Source organism: Gekko japonicus, unplaced genomic scaffold, assembly GCF_001447785.1.
Source record: "Gekko japonicus isolate JY-2015 unplaced genomic scaffold, Gekko_japonicus_V1.1 scaffold599, whole genome shotgun sequence".
NCBI lineage: Eukaryota > Metazoa > Chordata > Lepidosauria > Squamata > Gekkonidae > Gekko > Gekko japonicus.
The window spans coordinates 792,187-809,181 of record NW_015172571.1 but is presented as its reverse complement, the minus strand read 5'-3'; the positions used below and the strand labels follow the sequence as shown (position 1 = coordinate 809,181).

The following is a 16,995-nucleotide window of genomic DNA, read 5'->3' as shown; positions in this document are numbered from 1 at the left end:
GAGAGGGTGAAATTTCAGGAGGCATGGGACATTGGACAGGTACAAAGCCATAGACTCCACCCTCCAAACTAACTATTCCCTTCTGGGGAACCATTGTTGCCAATCTCCAGGTGAGGGCTGGAGATCACTCAAAATTTCAACTGTTCTTTAGGTAGCAGAGATCAGTTCCTCTGGAGAAAATGGTGGACTCAGTGTCATACCGTGCTTAGGTCGCTACAGCAAATTGACACTGACTGTCCAAGGCCGGGGCACCCACCCAGAGCCTCTTTCTAGAGGTCGTATTTATTTCCACAATGGGCCTTTTTCCTAGTAAATTTATATATAAAAATATTTAAAAATCTCAATATACAACTAAGAAACTTTATTATTCTTTATACATAAGCTTGAATTGTACATGCAGTTATACTAGTTGTCTGCACGGTTTGTTTTGCTTCCTGCACCACCTGGAGGCTGGCAACCCTAGGCAACCACATGTCAAATGAAGTTCACTGTGTGAGACAGGATGCTGGACTGGATGGACCATTGGTCCAGTTTGATGTAGAGGTTAAGTGCGTGGACTCTAATCTGGGAGAAGCGGGTTTGATTCCCCACTCCTCCACTCGCACCTGCTGGATGACCTTGGGAAGCCGTAGTTCTGATAAGAGCTGTTCTTGAAAAAAGAGCAGTTTCTGTCAAGAGCTCTCTCAGCCCCACCTACCTCACATGGTGTCTGTTGTGGGGAGGGGAAGGGAAAGGAGTTTGTAAGCCGCTCTGAGACTCCCTTGGGTAGTGAAGGGCGGGGGTATAAATCTCTTCTACTTCTTCTTCTTCTGATCCAGCAGGGCTCTTCTTATGTTCTTATATTCTTAATCTGCACTTTCTGCCCTTAAGTTCCCATGACGACCCTTTTTGTTTTTTGAGACACGGCGAATCATTTCCCCCTAAGCAGACCCTCTGCATCACTCTGACTGTGAAAGTTGCAGATGGAACTCTTGTCGTTTGATGAGCAGTCCTGCTCCATCAGCTCTCATATGGCAAGTATAACCTGAGGGTGCTAGGTCATCCTTTCACACCCCTGAACTAATTGTGGGAGGCCAGGGAAGCTAGGATGTCATCGATAGAGCCAAGTAAGTCAACCTACAAAATGCAAATGGAGAGCACTTCGGCTGTCATAATTCCAAGAATGACAGACAGCAGTTCCACCTTCCTAATGGCACAAAACTAGGTGACAGCGAACATTTATGTTGGTTTTTCATTTTTCGTTGTTTTGTTTCCAGACGTCCTCACTGCTAGAAAAATTTAAAAATACCGTCTTTTAGAGAGTACGGCCGATGCAGGCTGGAGCTGTGTGCTGGCACACAACCGGCTGCGCTCCTTTGCATCATGCGTGCTGGGCCAGTGTGCATGGATTCGAACGGTTGTGCTGATGTTGCAGCCACTTACTCTTTTTGATCAGATCTTTCTAAAAACTGGACTCTCTTTATAACATCCTCCCACCTCTTGCCGGGTTGCAACTTCTTATAAAAATGCACCCACCTAACGCTCCTATCCCCTGACCGGGATAGCCCAGGCTAGCCTGATCTCACCAGATCTTGGAAGCTAAGCAGGGCCGGCCCTGGCTAGTATTTGGATGGGAGACCGCTAAAGAATACCAAGGGGGGTGACAAGGAGGCAAGCAATGAAAAACCACCTCTGAATATCTCTTGCCTTGAAAACCCTACAGGGTTGCCATAAGTCAGCTGTGACTTGACGAAACTTTCCACCACCACCACCACCACTCCTATGCATCCGATGGAGTGAGTTCTGACTCGCTATACTGGAATCACCCAGATCTGGATAGCCCAGGATAGCCCTATCGGGTAAGATCTCAGAAGCTAAGCAGAGTTGGCCCCGGTTAGTACTTGGATGGGAGACCCCCAAGGAACACCAGTCATGCGACACAGAAGCAGGCAGCGGCAAACCACCTGCAAATGCCTCTTGCCTTGCCAACCCTATGGGGTCGCAGCAAATTGCCTGCGATGTGATGGCACTTTCCACCACCGCTGTGCTGGAATAAATTTTGTTTGTCTTTAAGGCGCTGCTGGACTCCTGTTTTATTTCCGGTAACAACGGTAATTCCCAAAGCGCCAAGTCCTACCTGGGTCAGCAGAGTGACGTTATCCTTCAAGGAATTAGCAATCATCTGTTGAGTCGTGTCCAAATGAGTCAGGAGCTGCCCAAACTGCATGGCTGCAACACACAAGAACCGAGGGTCAGCTCGGGGCAAGAGGGGAAGGGAAGGCTGTTCAGCAAGGTAATGCGAGACCAGAAGGTGGGGGCACTCTCTTGCGCTGGACCCCGGTGTCATCTGGTTCACAAGCACGCCTCGTTCTCACGAAGCAGCCCAGAGGCTCACCTTGCTCATGCAACTGCCTCACGGTAACCATGCGCTGCACCACCTCGGGGAGGGAGCTGGCCTGCGGGCTCCAGCGCTGCACAGTCTCGTAGAGCTGATGCACCTGCAGAGAAGAGGAAGGAAAGTTCTAAAGGAGCAGAAGGCAAAACAGGAAGCTGGCCCTGCTACCACCCCTGCACCCCCAATCCACATACCCACAACAGAAGACAGACAGATTGCCCTGGATACTGGCAATAGTAACAGGTAGTGAGGATGTGTGTGTGTGTGTGTACTTTTTAAAAAACAACACTTTGTCATTTGAGGACTGCCACATCTGGCAGGGTCTTTCAGATATGAACTGACCATCACAAGATTTAACACCAAAAGTTCACATTGCCTGGTGTTCTTTGAATGATTCACACATACAATGGCTGTCATTTGAGTCTTCAGGTGGAAGATGTGCACGCATGAGCCAGTTATAGGGCTGAAACAAGCCAATCGCAGAATCACAGAGTTGGAAGGGACCTCCAGGGTCATCTAGTCCAACCCCCTGCGCAATACGGGAAATTCACAAATACCTCCTCCTCCACACCCCCAGTGACCCCTGTTCTATGCCCAGAAGATGGGGGGGGGACACCCTCCAGGATCCCTGGCCAAACTGGCCTAGAGAAAAATTGCTTCCTGACCCCAAAGTGGCGAATCGGCATTTCCCTGAGTGTGTCAGAAAGGGCCACGAGAACTAAGCACTGAGGCAACCCTTCCTGCCCTCCCTCTCATGACCTCCCTAAATTCACAGAATCAGCATGGCTGTCAGATGGCCATCAAGCCTCTGTTTAAAAACCTCCAAAAATTCACACACCTCTTTCCCGGGAAGGAAGAGCCACAGCATCCAGTTTTGCATAGGGGGACCTTGTGGATCCCTTTTACCCCCCCCTGACCCCAGCGGCAGGGCCTGAGCAAAGAAATCAACACAATGGAAGATGCCCCCATTAATCTCTCCTTGATTTCTCCCCCAGAGCAGGATGAAACCTCGCAGATGTAGAAATGTAGTGTTTTGCTACCAGCAGCAGGAGTCACAAAGACGAGGTTAGGAGATTTCATACACCTCTTTCCCCTAACCCTCCAAATGTTGGGCTTCCATTCTGGGATACTGCAGTCCGGACTCAGGTACTCTGCTGCAGACGCATCCCTGAACCAGCAGGGGGAGTCCTGAGACATTCAGCTTCCCAACCAAAGGCCAGACATTACAAGCATATAAGCCACAAAGTCCTGTGGCTGGGTTACCAGCAGCCCAGCAGGGGAAGGTTCAAGAGTCTGACCTTGCTTTGGGTGTCTGCGTCCTCCACCGCTGCCTTGTGCTTGGCAATCTCATTCACCTTCCCCAAGACACTCTAGGGACGAAGGGCAGGAGGTTAGAGAACTGGATTCGGACAAACTTCCAGCATCCTCCACCCTCCTCCCTGCAGCCCAAACGTGGAGATGGCAAGAACTCTCACGGCACTGACCCACCTGTAGCCTTGCCTCCACCTGGTCCAGGCATGCCATGTCTAGGGTGCTGACTTTCACCTGCAAGATCTCCACCGTTTCCTGAGGACAGGAGAAGAGATGGGAAACGCACGGTAGAATGAATACCTACCCCATGAGAACAACAACAAAACCCACCTGGCCAGTTCCAAATCAATACCTGGAACTTCGTGCTCACACCTCTACTTTGCCCTCCTATGCCTGACTACTACCCTCTTGCTAACACCACAGATCCCTTCCTGAGAAGACATGGGAAACACATGGTAGAATTAATACCTGCCACATGAGAACAACAACAAAACCCACCTGGCCGGTTCCAAATCAATACTTGAACTTTGTGCTCACACCTCTACTTCTCCCATGCCTGACTGCTACCCTCTTGCTAACACCACAGATCCCCTCCTCTCCAAATCTCTGTTCCCTGCTTGGGGAAGGGGGAGAGCTCGACCCACCCATTATCTCTCCTGCCAGATCTATTAGCATATGTATAAAGGGGAGCTGAGGTAGTCTGGGAAGCTACTGGACTGACTCCACCCCCCCACCCCACCCCGCCTATTCTCTGCCCAGAGGGGAAAAGACTGTTAAAACGCACAAAGGAGGTTTTGCTCATTTCAAACCTCCCCCCTCCCAAAAAAAAAATGCATTTCTTCATCTGTAACGTCTGGTCCGAACCTCACCATAAGACTGGCTCCCTGCAGCCCAACAGTCAGAGGATTCTAAGGAGGAGAAAGAATGCAAAGGGTTAATGAAGTAAACCATAGTGCTGGTTATTTCAAATGACCATACAAGCACAGAGCCTCTCCTGCTGCTACACACTGAGCCAGGACATAGACAGCCGCAGAGCACAAGGGAGGTATGGAGGCTCATGACTCCTGTTATGTATGGGCAGCCAGCCCCACACTCTCCTGCTGCTGTCTGGGAGCTGACCATGCGACAGATGAGCCACCCATGATTTAGGACGACCAGCCCCATAGCTGGAAAATGGGGGTGGCTTAGGGGCCTTCCCTTCCAGAGTCCCCCTGTTGCTTCTGATCAGTTTCACTCCCCTCCCAGAGCCAGCAATGCCAGGGAGGGGCAAGGGTAAGGAGCTTGGCACAGCGGGGGAGGGGTGTGTGACATCTGGTGGGGCAGGGTTCATCCATGGTGGGGCTCTGCCCCCAAATGCCACACTGTGGCTACGGGCCTGAGGATGACTCCTCTTCCCTTACGGACACCAGCAGGCATCACATCCCTTCTAAGCGTTTTCACAACACCCTCTTCTTCAAGAGGCAACTGTTATTACAAACATCAAGAGCCCTCTCGGATCAGTCCGGAAGTTCACATCGCTCAGGGTCTTGTTTCTGAGAACAGCCACTCAGCTCCTGCTGGGAAACATACCAACAGAGCACGGGAGCAATAGCCCAAACCCAGCATTTATCTAAAGAGTTTGATACTCAAGAGGCATCACGCGGACGTTCCATTTAGCTACTGTGGCGGGTAGCCGCTGCCTCCATGAATTTATCTCATCTTCTTTTAAAGTCACCTAAGGTCAATAGGCTGTTGTCAGACCTTGTAGCTCTGAATTTCATCAACTGTACCAAGATGTTTGTCTGTCTGTCCTAATTAGACTCCCCATCAGTTTCACCAGGTGACCCTGAGCATTACTATAGCGAGAGAAAGTGAAGTGCGTGCACACTTCGGGGTCACCCCAATGACAGTGATGGGTAGCAGAGACAGGCCAGGTGGAAAGCAAGACTTCCTTGCACAGTTCACTTGTTTTGTAGCTGTTGCTATTGCAACGTGGGGAGGAGAACAAATATTGTTAACTCACACACTCCAGAGCACTCATCAGCACCTCGGTCTGCTATTAGATTCTTCCCACCACATCCCATCATCATCACGTTATCTCCTGTCCCGTCCTGGTAATGCTCACCTGGGGGTCCTGTTCGCAGCGAACGGTGGCTTCCAGCTCAACCAGACGCTTCTCCAGTTCTGCAATCTGCACAGGCCAGAATGAGCAAATGAGAGATGAAGGTCTTCTACTTCCCTCCTTCCCTTGCTGTCGACCCGGAAACCTGCTCTGTTCTCAGACTTGAAACATACTCCAATAAGGTGCTTTTGGGATAACTATGTTCGCTGTTACCACCAGGTTTGGCAGCTTCAAGCGGCAGATTTTAAGATGCCGTTAAGGGTCAAGGGACTGACAAGGACCCTTCTCCTGCACGAGCTGCACTGAAGGGAACGGAAGATGGTGCAAGAACTCATAGCCTGAGCAGTTTCCATTAATTTCAATGGGCCTGGGAGAGGAAAACTTCCTGGCAGGCCGCATCCAATCATCCAGCGAGAGATTATTTATTACCCTATTACCCCTAACCAGGAGTTCATGATGATCAGAGCATTTCAAGTCACCTACTCAGGCTCTTCCCTGTCAGTTCCTCTTCAGAACCGCTGTTGCACTGCTGTTTCTTTCTGCTCTTGGATTCTCTAACTTAACACTGCCGTGCATCCTCCCTCCTAAAATTACTCCATCTTCTGCCATCTTCCACACAAACTAGATATTTCCCAACTCTGGCAAACCTTTTCCTCTTTTCTTCACCCATCTAACCCAGAGGAAGGCAGCTCCCAGTACACACACACTCCAGGTCATTTTGCCTGGCACTCCAGGCCAAGCACCCAAACAACCGAGGAATCCCCGAAGCGCTGGCAGTGCTACTAGGTACAGTGGCAGGGGAGAGGGTGACGGGAATGGCACATCTCAGAGGCGCTCACAGCGCTGCTGGGGCATGCCTTGCTCCCACTGTGTCTAGTCAAGAAGACCACTCATGTCTTTCCTTCTTCTCTACCTTCCAATTGCTTGCACAGCAGAATCTTCACCGGTAGAAGTTGTGGGTTTTTTTTCCTGATCTAACCCCTTTTCCATCATTTCTCTCCACTCAGCTCTTTCCTGGATATTTTAACGGTTATACTGCATGATTGGCTTTATTGGTCACATTGTGTACAGCAGACGTTTTCCCCATTACAATAGAAATGCCAGAAAAGGGTACAATTTGAGTGCACGCCTCGGAGGGGGGGTGTCCAGAGCTCATTCCAGGAGAAATGGACTGAATGTGGTGAGGCCACCTCCAAAGCCACTGAGCTGCTATGCAAACGTCCTTTCGGTCACCGCCCTAAACTGTTTCCTCCTCATTTCCGAGAGAGGCATCGGTGAGTAAAGCCCTTCCCAGTCTTACCTTAGCGGCCTGAGAGAATTTGTCCTGCTCCGGCCGGGAGTGCAGCTCGTAGGTCACCGTGTTGCCTGTGCCAGCTGGGGCTTTGGCAGGGCTCTTCCCCCCTGCAGGGGCGGCTTTTGCGCTCTTGGCTGCCTCCAGCTGAATGAGCAGACGCCTAAGAAATTGAAGAGGTCACAAGTCTCCATGGGGCACCAGGCTTCCTACACTGGCCGTCAGAACTACTGGCTGATGCTCTGGATTTCAGCTCAAGGACTAGGGACAATGCAAGGGAATGACTAAAAGGAAGAGGAAAACCTCTCCCATCTGGGTGCAAGACGGGGGTGATACGATTAACTTGGTTTCGTATCTACTTACTGATGCTGGTGGTCTGTGTGATGCCACTTTATCGGTGGGGATAACTGTGCGCCTTAAGGCAAAAGATTGGATGCGGTTTTATCGCCCCCCCCCTCCAGATCTACGATTCAATCGGATCTAAGCGTTGCTGCTGCGCGAACCTCCCACAAAACGCTCCACAATCCCAAAACCAGAAACCGCCTGGGCTCGAACTCGGCTCCGAATGAAAGAGTCGCAGGGGTGGAAGACTCTGTTTAAACCTTACTTCAAGGGGCATAAAGGCTAGCTGCAGTAACTGGGATGAGGGATGCCAGAGCGGATTACCTCTTCACGCACACTGCACACAACAGAGAGAGAATGTGTGAGCACGAGCGTGTGGGAAAAAAATCTGTTAAGCTTCTAAGGTGCCACCAGGCCTGTTTTGTTCTCACACCAAAGAATCCAGCTTTTCAGCACGGAAAACAGGCCCTCGGATGAAATCCTGCCTCAGAGTAAGGGCTGGCTCCGCCCCCACTTACTTGGCCAGAGCGCCGTCAGGATCCGTTAAGTTGATGGCTGCATCGGGCCCCAGGAGCTTCTCCAGGTGAGTGGAGACCAGCTGCTGCTTCAGGCCAGCCACCTGCTTAGCCAGGGCAACGGGAGTCAGCTTCTCCTCTGCTGTGGACTCCTTTACGGAGCTCTGTGGGGTGAGGACAGAGAGAGAGAGAGAGAGAGAGATTGGATTTATACCCCACCCTTCACTCGGAGTCTCAGAGCGGCTTACAAACGCCTTTCCCTTCCCCTCCCCACGACAGACACCCTGTGAGGTGGGTGGAGCTGAGAGAGCTCTTTCGAGGACTGCTCTTGTGAAAACAGCCCTGAGAGAACTTGTGATTGACCCAAGGTCACACCAGCAGCTGCACATAGAGGAGTGGGGAAGCAAACCCGGTTCTCCCAGATTAGAGTCTGCGCTCCCAACCACTACACCAAACGGGCTCTCTTGGAGATGAAGTACTGCCTTCCACTTAATGAACGTTATCTTTGCTAATGGTCTGGTGCTGAACTGTAACCGCTTTGTACAACTCTGTCATAGTTTTAACGAAAAGGCAGCACAGAGATCCAACCGATGGGCACATCAAATACATTTCAAGGCAGAAGGTCATACATCTTCCAACAGTAGATTTTGACCTCAGTATCCTGTTTGGTGGGGACTAGATGTAAAGAACTGAGAGGAGCCCAATCAACAGCAGTCACAAGGGAGCTGGAAAAATACTATTACTGAAAATGAATGGAAAAGGATTTGGGCATCACCATCCCTTACGTCCAGATCCATTCCTATAAAATTACAGGCATTCAAATTGATGATGAGATGGTATAATACTCCAAGCAAAATACATCATAAATCCCCTACTTATTCATATTTATGTTGGAGGAAATGTGGTGAATGTGGATCCTTTTTACATTTTTGGTGGAAATGTTGCATAGTTAAAGAATTTTGGGGGGAAATATGTATGTATATAAAAGATATAACAGGGTATGAGATTAAAAAAACCCAAAACAAATTTTATTGGACTTGTGGATAGATAACACGATTCCAAAAATACAACAAGAATCTAATCTCCACCATGCTTTCAGCAGCCAAGACTTTGATAGCGTCCAGCTGGAAGGACTCAAACCCTATATCCATTGAATGATGGTTCATGAAGTTATGGGATTTATTAACAATGGATAAAATATCGGACTCTATACAAAGAACTGAAGAACAAGGACTTACCACAAATTTATTGGCCAAATGGTTACCGTTTTTGGATTATGTACCCAATGAGGATTCATCATTCCGATGCACTATGCCCGCAAAATACAAAGAAATACTTACCTGCTTATAAAACCTACTTGACTTTTGAAAATATTTTGTAATAACCACCTGGTTCAAGGTTTATTGTTAATGGTTATAGTTCATTTGTTTTGTTATAAGTTTGTATTGTATAAAAAAGGAAAACAACAACAACAAGGGAGCTGGAAACAGGGCCAGAGGACCCCACACACACACACACACACACACCATTGTCTTAAAAAAACAACAACAAAGGGAAACTCTGACCTTGATCATCTCCACTTCCGTCGTCAGCTCTTGAACTTCATGCAGCAGGCGCTGGTATTTCTGCTGGGGAGTCTCTTTCACACCAAGTCCATCCCCTAGCTTGAGAAAAAGACAAGAGTCTCCCTGTCAACAGCAACATCAAAATAATGAGATCCTTGAATCTGTTAGCCAGATTTCATTTCGCCCCAGTTCCTACGGCAAAGCTGGTTTAAGGAAGATTTTTTTCCAAAGGGATCATCAAAAGCATATGGTGTGCTATTGTCGATTTTGCACGCATTCGTTTTGTTTTTTCTCCCTGAAGGACTTGGAGAGACAGGCGGGCACATCAAAAGTCGACAATGCCGCTGAATGTGGAGGGGAAATACCATCTAGTTCTCACAAATGTGAGATGATAAACTTGGGTCTTGAACTGTGCCGCTGCAGACTGCAGGCAGAGACTCATGGGGTGTCAAAATGCCTCATGGGAAAAGACTCTGCGTGCAGAAAACCAGCCCGCCAGAGGAAAGACAAAGCTTTCTCCTTCTCCTTGAGATCTGGCTTTCCATATGCAGGGAACTGTTTTAAACAGCAGAACATCTGACCACGTGAAAACAACCCAAAGGGTACAAATCCAGAAAGGTACAAATCCAAAAACGAGGTGGCCTGGATCGCCTGAACCAGTGTATGTCACTCCTGAGAATGACACCAGCACGAACTTCAATATGTAATCTTTGAGCCATGGAACTGGGGAACCATAGGATGGTTTTGCCTTTGGCCTACGGAGTCAGAGCAGCACAGTGTGAAAAAGCCAGGCAGGAATGTTAGACACCTGAGGCCTCTATGCTGACCGATTCCTCCATTGGCTCGTCTCTCTTGCCTACGACAGCCACACACTCATGCTCCCTCATGCCCTCGCCAACACTGATCTGTGGCAGGTTGCCAGATGGATGGCCTTGCCTCATGGCTGAGCCAGACTATAAGGATGCTCCTCTCTCTAGATTCGTTCACTTGAAACAAATCAGCTACTCACAATTTCGTATTCTCCAGACTCATAACCGGTCCTTTTGGTTTTGCCGATACGATCAGAGAAGTCTAAAAAGCAAAAAGAGGATTTCTACCATTACAAACGCTTTCCCACAGGTTCTTCTCTTTGAGAAGGGAACGCTGTCCCATGAGATTGTATCTGAGAGTTGACTCCTTCTACCAACTTCGCTTCTGCACCTTTCACAGGGGGTGAAAGAGGCCTGGCTGGGTAACTGTCTAGATGCCCTAAAGCTGCTGCCATTCCTTCCAATGGAACAGTCTTTACATTCTATAACATGCAATGCTGCTTTGTCCAATTTAGAAAGAACCCAACAATCAATGTTAAGGGATATTCTAACATGCGTGCTCTTCAATGGACTGAAGACACAGTCACTGAAATCATCCTGTGTTTTAAATGAAAACAAATCAGCTGGTATCATAATGCCCCTGTATAAATATATGCTGTGGTCTCATTTGGAATATTGTTTACAGTTCTGGTCACTGCACCTCAAAAAGGGTATTACAGCATTGGAAAAAGTGCAGAGAAGGGCAACTAGAATGATTAAGAGGATGGAACATTTTCCCTGTGAAGAAAAGTTAAAGACATTAGGGCTCTTTAAGCTTGGAGAAACAATGATTGAGTGGTGACATGATAGAGGTTTACAAAATTATGCATGGGATAGAGAAGGTAGAGAAAGAAGTACTTTTCCCCCTTTCTCACAATACAAGAACTTGTGGGCACTCAATGAAATTAATGAGCAGTAGGCTTAGAAGAGATAAAAGTACTTCTTTACCCAAAGAGTAATTAACACATGGAATTCAGTACCACAGGAAGTGGTGGCAGCTATATGAATAGAAAGCTTCAAGGGGGGGATTGGATAAGCATATGGAGCAGAGGTCCATCAGCGGCTATTAGCCACAAGGTATAGAGGGAACACTATGTCTGGGGCAGTGATGCTCTGTATGCTTGGTGCTTGGGGGGGTCAACAGTGGGAGGGCTTCTGGAGTTCTGGCCCCGCCGGTGGACCTCCTGATGGCACCTGGGTTTTTGCCACTGAGTGTTGGACTGGATGGGCCATTGGCCTGATCCAACATGGCTTCTCTTATGTTCTTATCTACAAGCAAAGAAATACACAATTGACAGATATAAACAAAAAACAAGCTTGTGACAGAAACCCTACAATATTACCAGGGCAAGGGCACCACCTATTATTTATTTATTTGTTACATTTATACCCCGCCCTCCCCACGAACGGGCTCAGGGCGGCTTACAAAAGTCGGTACAATGTACCTAGTCTTCATAAAACATTTAAAACTTTTTAAACAAATTAAAACAATCATACAGTTAAAATACCGTAGTAGTTAAAGTGCTCGCAGTCTTAGTCGATACTTCATTATGTTAAGCGGCGCTCTCTAAGATGTACCCCCAAAATTCCTAGCTCAGCGATCCTCCGGACTCCTGCGGAGATATGGCTCTCTTTCCATGCTAGGGCCAGCCCTATACCATAGATGTTCAATAGTGGTAGTTGGTGGTAGTGGTGGGCGGCTCCTAATTAAAACCCTGGTGGAAGAGCTCCGTCTTGCAGGCCCTGCGGAACAACCCTAGAGTGTCTGGGATCCTGGACCCCTGGGGGTTTACATTAGAATGACCCATTCATTTCCTTTCTACATGGGACCATCCTGACAGAGTCAATCCATTCTGGGCAAAGGACAATCTGTTTTGGGCTGGACTACCTATTTGCAATGGAAGTTCAGAGCCATTACCAGATGCTTGATGGGGGTGGGAGCTATACATCTAGATCTGTTGCTTCTCTCTGCAGCATATTTTAGACAAGGACCTCTGGAAACACTTACCTAGCCCTTTGGTGCCCACTCGCTTGTCTTTAAATTTATCATAGGCTGCATTGGGGTTGACTATGATATGTTCCACACTCGTGCTGGTCAGCTCCTCCTGTGCAGAGAGACAAAAAGATCAGGGAGACCACACTCGCTTGCCGCCTCCCCCACATCACCACCACGTCACCTAGCAGTCTTCAGAAAGGCTGTTCTTTGTTGCCCTGACATGAGACTGTCATGCCGCCGAGGATACTAAACTCATGAAAAATCACCAAAGGCCCTGACGAGCTAAGACAGCAACTCTCACTGGGCCAGCTCCTGTGTAGTTTTGAAAGGAACAAGCAGGATCAAAACAGAGCTTTTCCTCTCCATTCAGTCTTCAATAGTGAGCTAGGGAGGGGGCCACAGGTTGACTTCTCCTATGGCACATGGCTCAGTTCATTCAATTCAGTTCCCCATCTCTGTGTCACTGGGATGTCCATTATGTGGTATAATTTACATACGACCTGATAAGGTTAGATGGCCACCTGATAGCAATGCTGATTCTGTGAACTTAGGCAGATCATGAGAGGGAGGGCAGGAAGGGTTGCCTCAGTGCTTACTTCTCATGGCCCTTTTTTACACACCCATAGAAATGCTGATTGTCACTTTGGGGGTCAGGCAGCAATTTTTTTTCCAGGTCAGTTTGGTTGGGGATCCTGGAGGCTTTTTGTCAACTTCTGGGCATGGAGCAGGGGTCACTGGGTATGTGTGTGTGTGTGTGGGGGAAGGTATTTGTGAATTTCCTGCATTGTGCAGGGGGTTGGACTAGATGACCCTGGAGATCCGTTCCAACTCTATGATTCTATGGTTTTGAGGTAAAGTGTTGTACAGCTCTCACCCACTCCAAACCTAATTGTCTGAACTGGGTTGGTCGCAGGGGAGAGCAAAAGCACAGCTCAAGGAGGAAGAAAAAAGTACCTATTAGGTTATACCCTATAAAGCTGAAAACCCCCCAGGTATCGACACCATTCTGAGGACCTCCAGAACACTGGCCAGAATACAACTGGCATGCAAGAGAAAGAAGCATTTCTGTTTAACTTCAGCCCTGGGTCTAGCCAACCATTATTTCGGCTTTATTTCTGCACTCTTGCGGAAGAAGAATCAAGGTGTAGAGCAGAGGTCCCCAACATGGTGCCCGTGGGCGTCACGGCGCCTGCCAAGTGTTTTTAGAAAGTGGGTGTGGTTAGGTGGAGCTTTTGCCCAGAGAGGCTTCTGACTGGCTATTGAAGATTTTATTGGCTATGCAGATCTTTTTTAAAATGTTGCTTTGGCAACAGATGCCACTACAATCTCTGTCTTGCAAGCCCTGCAGAAAGGTAATAGATCCCACAGGGCACCGATATTCTCCAGCAGAGTGTTCCACCAGGCTGGCGCCAAAAAAGGTTGAGGACAGCCAGATCTCTCTCAAGCCGGGGACCACCAAAAAAAGGTTCTTATTCCCCAAAGTGTAACACTCGTCTGGGGGAATTCTGAGAGAGGCGGTCCCAAAGGTATGTGGGTGGTCCCTGGCCATTGAACATTACCAACATAAGGCCTATCCTATTTCACAACAAGGACCTGCGGTGGCTCAAGTGGTTAAGACGCTGAACTGCAGGCTGTGGAAGGTCGGTAGTTCAGCAGTTCGAGACCCGAGTGTGCCGCATGACGGAGTGAGCTCCCGTCTCTAGTTCCAGCTCCTGCCAACCTAGCAGTTCGAAAGCAAGAAATTGCAAGTAGATAAATAGGGACCACTTCGGTGGGAAGGTAACAGTGTTCCGTGCGCCTTGGTGTTTAGTCATGCCGGCTACATGACCACGGAAACGTCTTCGGACAGTGCTGGCTCTTCGGCTTTGAAACGGAGATGAGCACCGCAACCCTAGAGTCGGATTGGACTGGCTTTCGAGCAAGGGAACCTTTACCTTTATTTCACAACAGGGCAAAGTGAAGTATTTGTGCCACTTTATATATATTTTTAATATAATGGGACAGCTTCCCCTGATGTGCAATGGGTGGGTCAACACTGAAGGCTGGCATGCCAATCCTGAAGAAAACAGCTGACAATACCGCAACCATTACAACTGCCCACCCCTACTATGAGAAGGTATCGCTCCTCCCAATGGGCTAAAGCATCCTTGTCCTACTCAGAGCACATCTTTCTTGGGGACTTTAGAAATACTGGAAGCCAGCTTACAAGTAACATGGCGATAGAGATTTTTCCTTTCTTTTTTTTTCCTTTTTGAAGTCAACTATGTTGTTAAATGGCTGTGGAAAGGAGGTCTATACCAGTAGGAAACAAATGTTAACAAGGCATAGCTGAGCATTCTTTAAACCAAGACTAAGAAGAGTTAAAGGCAGGGATTATGTTAAATACTAAAATATCCTCTGGTCTTGCTGAGGAGGGGGTTATGTTACAACCTTTGCCCCCTTCATATCAGACAGTAAATTCAATAAAAGGAAAGGAGGAGAAACAGGATTCAGGTGGAAAATAGGAAGAAATTAGATTTTCAAATATCTTTCCGTTCCCGCAGCGACCTACTAAACTGAGTCTGGATCACTTATTTGAGGTAGCATCCTCCATTTCCTTTTTACTTCTGGCAAGGCAGTATCATCTCCAGCACACAACAGAGTAACTAGTTCAAATGGAAAATAATTACACCAATAATCATTTCTGTATGGAGTGGGAGGGACAACAGGTGAATAATAAAGAAAGCACTGTATTATTGTTATTATTATTAGTATTCATGATTTTACTGTTTTATCTGGTTTTATGTATGGGCTCATGCCCCTTGTAAGCCGCCCTGAGCCCGCTAGCGGGGAGGGCGGGGTAAAAATGCCTAAATAAATAAATAAAAATATAATCACCACAGGTTTTTGATTAGATGTAGCTATTTGGGGACAAAGAGTTAAGAGTGAGCCCCAGAACTGTAAAATGCAACTGTGAGGGGATGAGAGCCACTGTTTCCAGAACATTCTAGCCCCTGACCTGGGCAACTATAAACAAAACCAATGCGGGTTGTAAACAGTCCAGCTTGCAAGAAGTGAAGAATATTCTTGTGCCCCTTCCCAAAATGGGCATCCATAGCAGAGACACAAGATGGGGCTAGACTGACGTGGCAGTTACTCTGCAGTTCTTCCGGTCAATACAGATGATGGCTGGCTGCAGCACACACTATTTAAGCTAAAGGTTGCGATGAAATCTGAGAGGGTTTCTCAGCAAGAGGCGCAGAGTCATTAATGTACCAAACTGGCAGTCATGCTGCTGAAAAATGGGGGGGGGGAAGGAGGGGAATTCTGGAGACCTGGGTCATCCTGGGGGGTCCACAGAGCTGGACAAACTGTGTGATTTGTTTTCTGGGTTGGGTCTGGATGGTTCAGGGGGCAGCCCAAGTGGAAGCTCTACCCCCGGGGGGCCTGTGGTGGCTCTCGACAGCCCTGCTCGACAGCCCTCAAAACTACTAAGAGGAAAAGTGGTTTGAGAATACGACCCAGGAGCTTCAAGGAAGCAGAACCCCAGGGGCTGCTAGGTCTGAAATACCTCACAGGTATTTCTTGGAGGGGGACAACGGGATTAGACAGACCCCAGTGGCAACGTCTGCCCACTGTGCTGCTGAAGGGTGGCCTGCTGCCACGAATCAATGAGGTGTCTCTCTAGTGTCGTGACAGGGTACATTCATGAACCCAGAAAACCCGCGCCACTGCTACTGAAATGCAGCTTTAGGCTAGGCCTCACCAGGCGTATCCCACACCGAGGAGGTTAGCGAAGAGAGATGCCCTCTGCTCATCGTCTAGGCAACTGGAAGACAAAACATGGTCTCCTGTCTTGCGGGTCTGTACCAGCTCTCTCAAGAGGGTACCCCTTTCCAAGAACTTTCACTTATAGGGCAGTGCTGTGCAGAGTCCCACCGAGAGTGAGAACGCACTGCCCCATTTACCACCAGCTTGTGCCTTCTGCTAAGTGCCAGAGCACACGGGAGCGCCGCCAACGGAACGGCAACAGCACGGTGACCGTAATGGGCTCTTGATTGGAAATCAATGGCGGCAGCAAAGCCAGACTCTCTTTGAAGAGCTATTTACAGAGCTGCAAATTCCTGCTCCTGTTTTCCCTTTGGTTCCTCGCATTAAAAAGTCGCTGGAATAGGCTTGTTCTCAAAACCACGGCAAAAAATAGCTGTGTCAGATTAAAGTGACTATGAAATCATGGCAGTGGTGGTAAATTATTACGGTCTAAAAGTGCAAAGCTCTGCAGGGTTCTCCAAAGCACCATAGGCTTCTGAAGGTCAGGAAAGAACACCAGGGATCACAGCAGACGATTCTTCCACTCCCTTAAATGTTTAAAATCTCCTATATTCAAGGCTTTTTTTGTAGAAAAAGCCCAACAGAAACTCATTAGCATAATAGGCCATACTCAACAGCAGGAACTCATTAGCATATTAGGCCACACCCCTGACCACACAGCTCATTCGCATATTAGGCCACACCCCCATGTTACCAGAAGTGTGGTCATCCAACCACACCCACCTTTTGCTTCTTATTGCCTTGTTTGTTGTCAAAACCCAGGGTTTGTTTTTTTTGGCAACAGGAACTCCTTTGCATGTTAGGCCACATCCCCTAATTGTTTATTTATTTATTTATTGTAG

General features: G+C 48.2%; 1 protein-coding gene across 1 annotated transcript in view; it reads right to left on the bottom strand.

Annotated features, from left to right (window-relative positions):
• The window catches only part of DCTN2 (dynactin subunit 2), a 192,363-nt gene that overhangs the window by 4,462 nt on the left and 170,906 nt on the right, over window positions 1-16,995 (bottom strand). The window contains exons 2-12 of the mRNA XM_015421357.1: window positions 12,356-12,452; window positions 10,509-10,570; window positions 9,500-9,598; window positions 7,938-8,098; window positions 7,087-7,240; window positions 5,790-5,855; window positions 4,555-4,593; window positions 3,863-3,940; window positions 3,673-3,744; window positions 2,375-2,477; window positions 2,117-2,208 (exon numbers count right to left, since the gene is read on the bottom strand). Coding sequence (XP_015276843.1) covers window positions 2,117-2,208; window positions 2,375-2,477; window positions 3,673-3,744; window positions 3,863-3,940; window positions 4,555-4,593; window positions 5,790-5,855; window positions 7,087-7,240; window positions 7,938-8,098; window positions 9,500-9,598; window positions 10,509-10,570; window positions 12,356-12,452 — 1,023 coding nt within the window. The remainder of the gene's footprint in view (window positions 1-2,116; window positions 2,209-2,374; window positions 2,478-3,672; window positions 3,745-3,862; window positions 3,941-4,554; window positions 4,594-5,789; window positions 5,856-7,086; window positions 7,241-7,937; window positions 8,099-9,499; window positions 9,599-10,508; window positions 10,571-12,355; window positions 12,453-16,995) is intronic.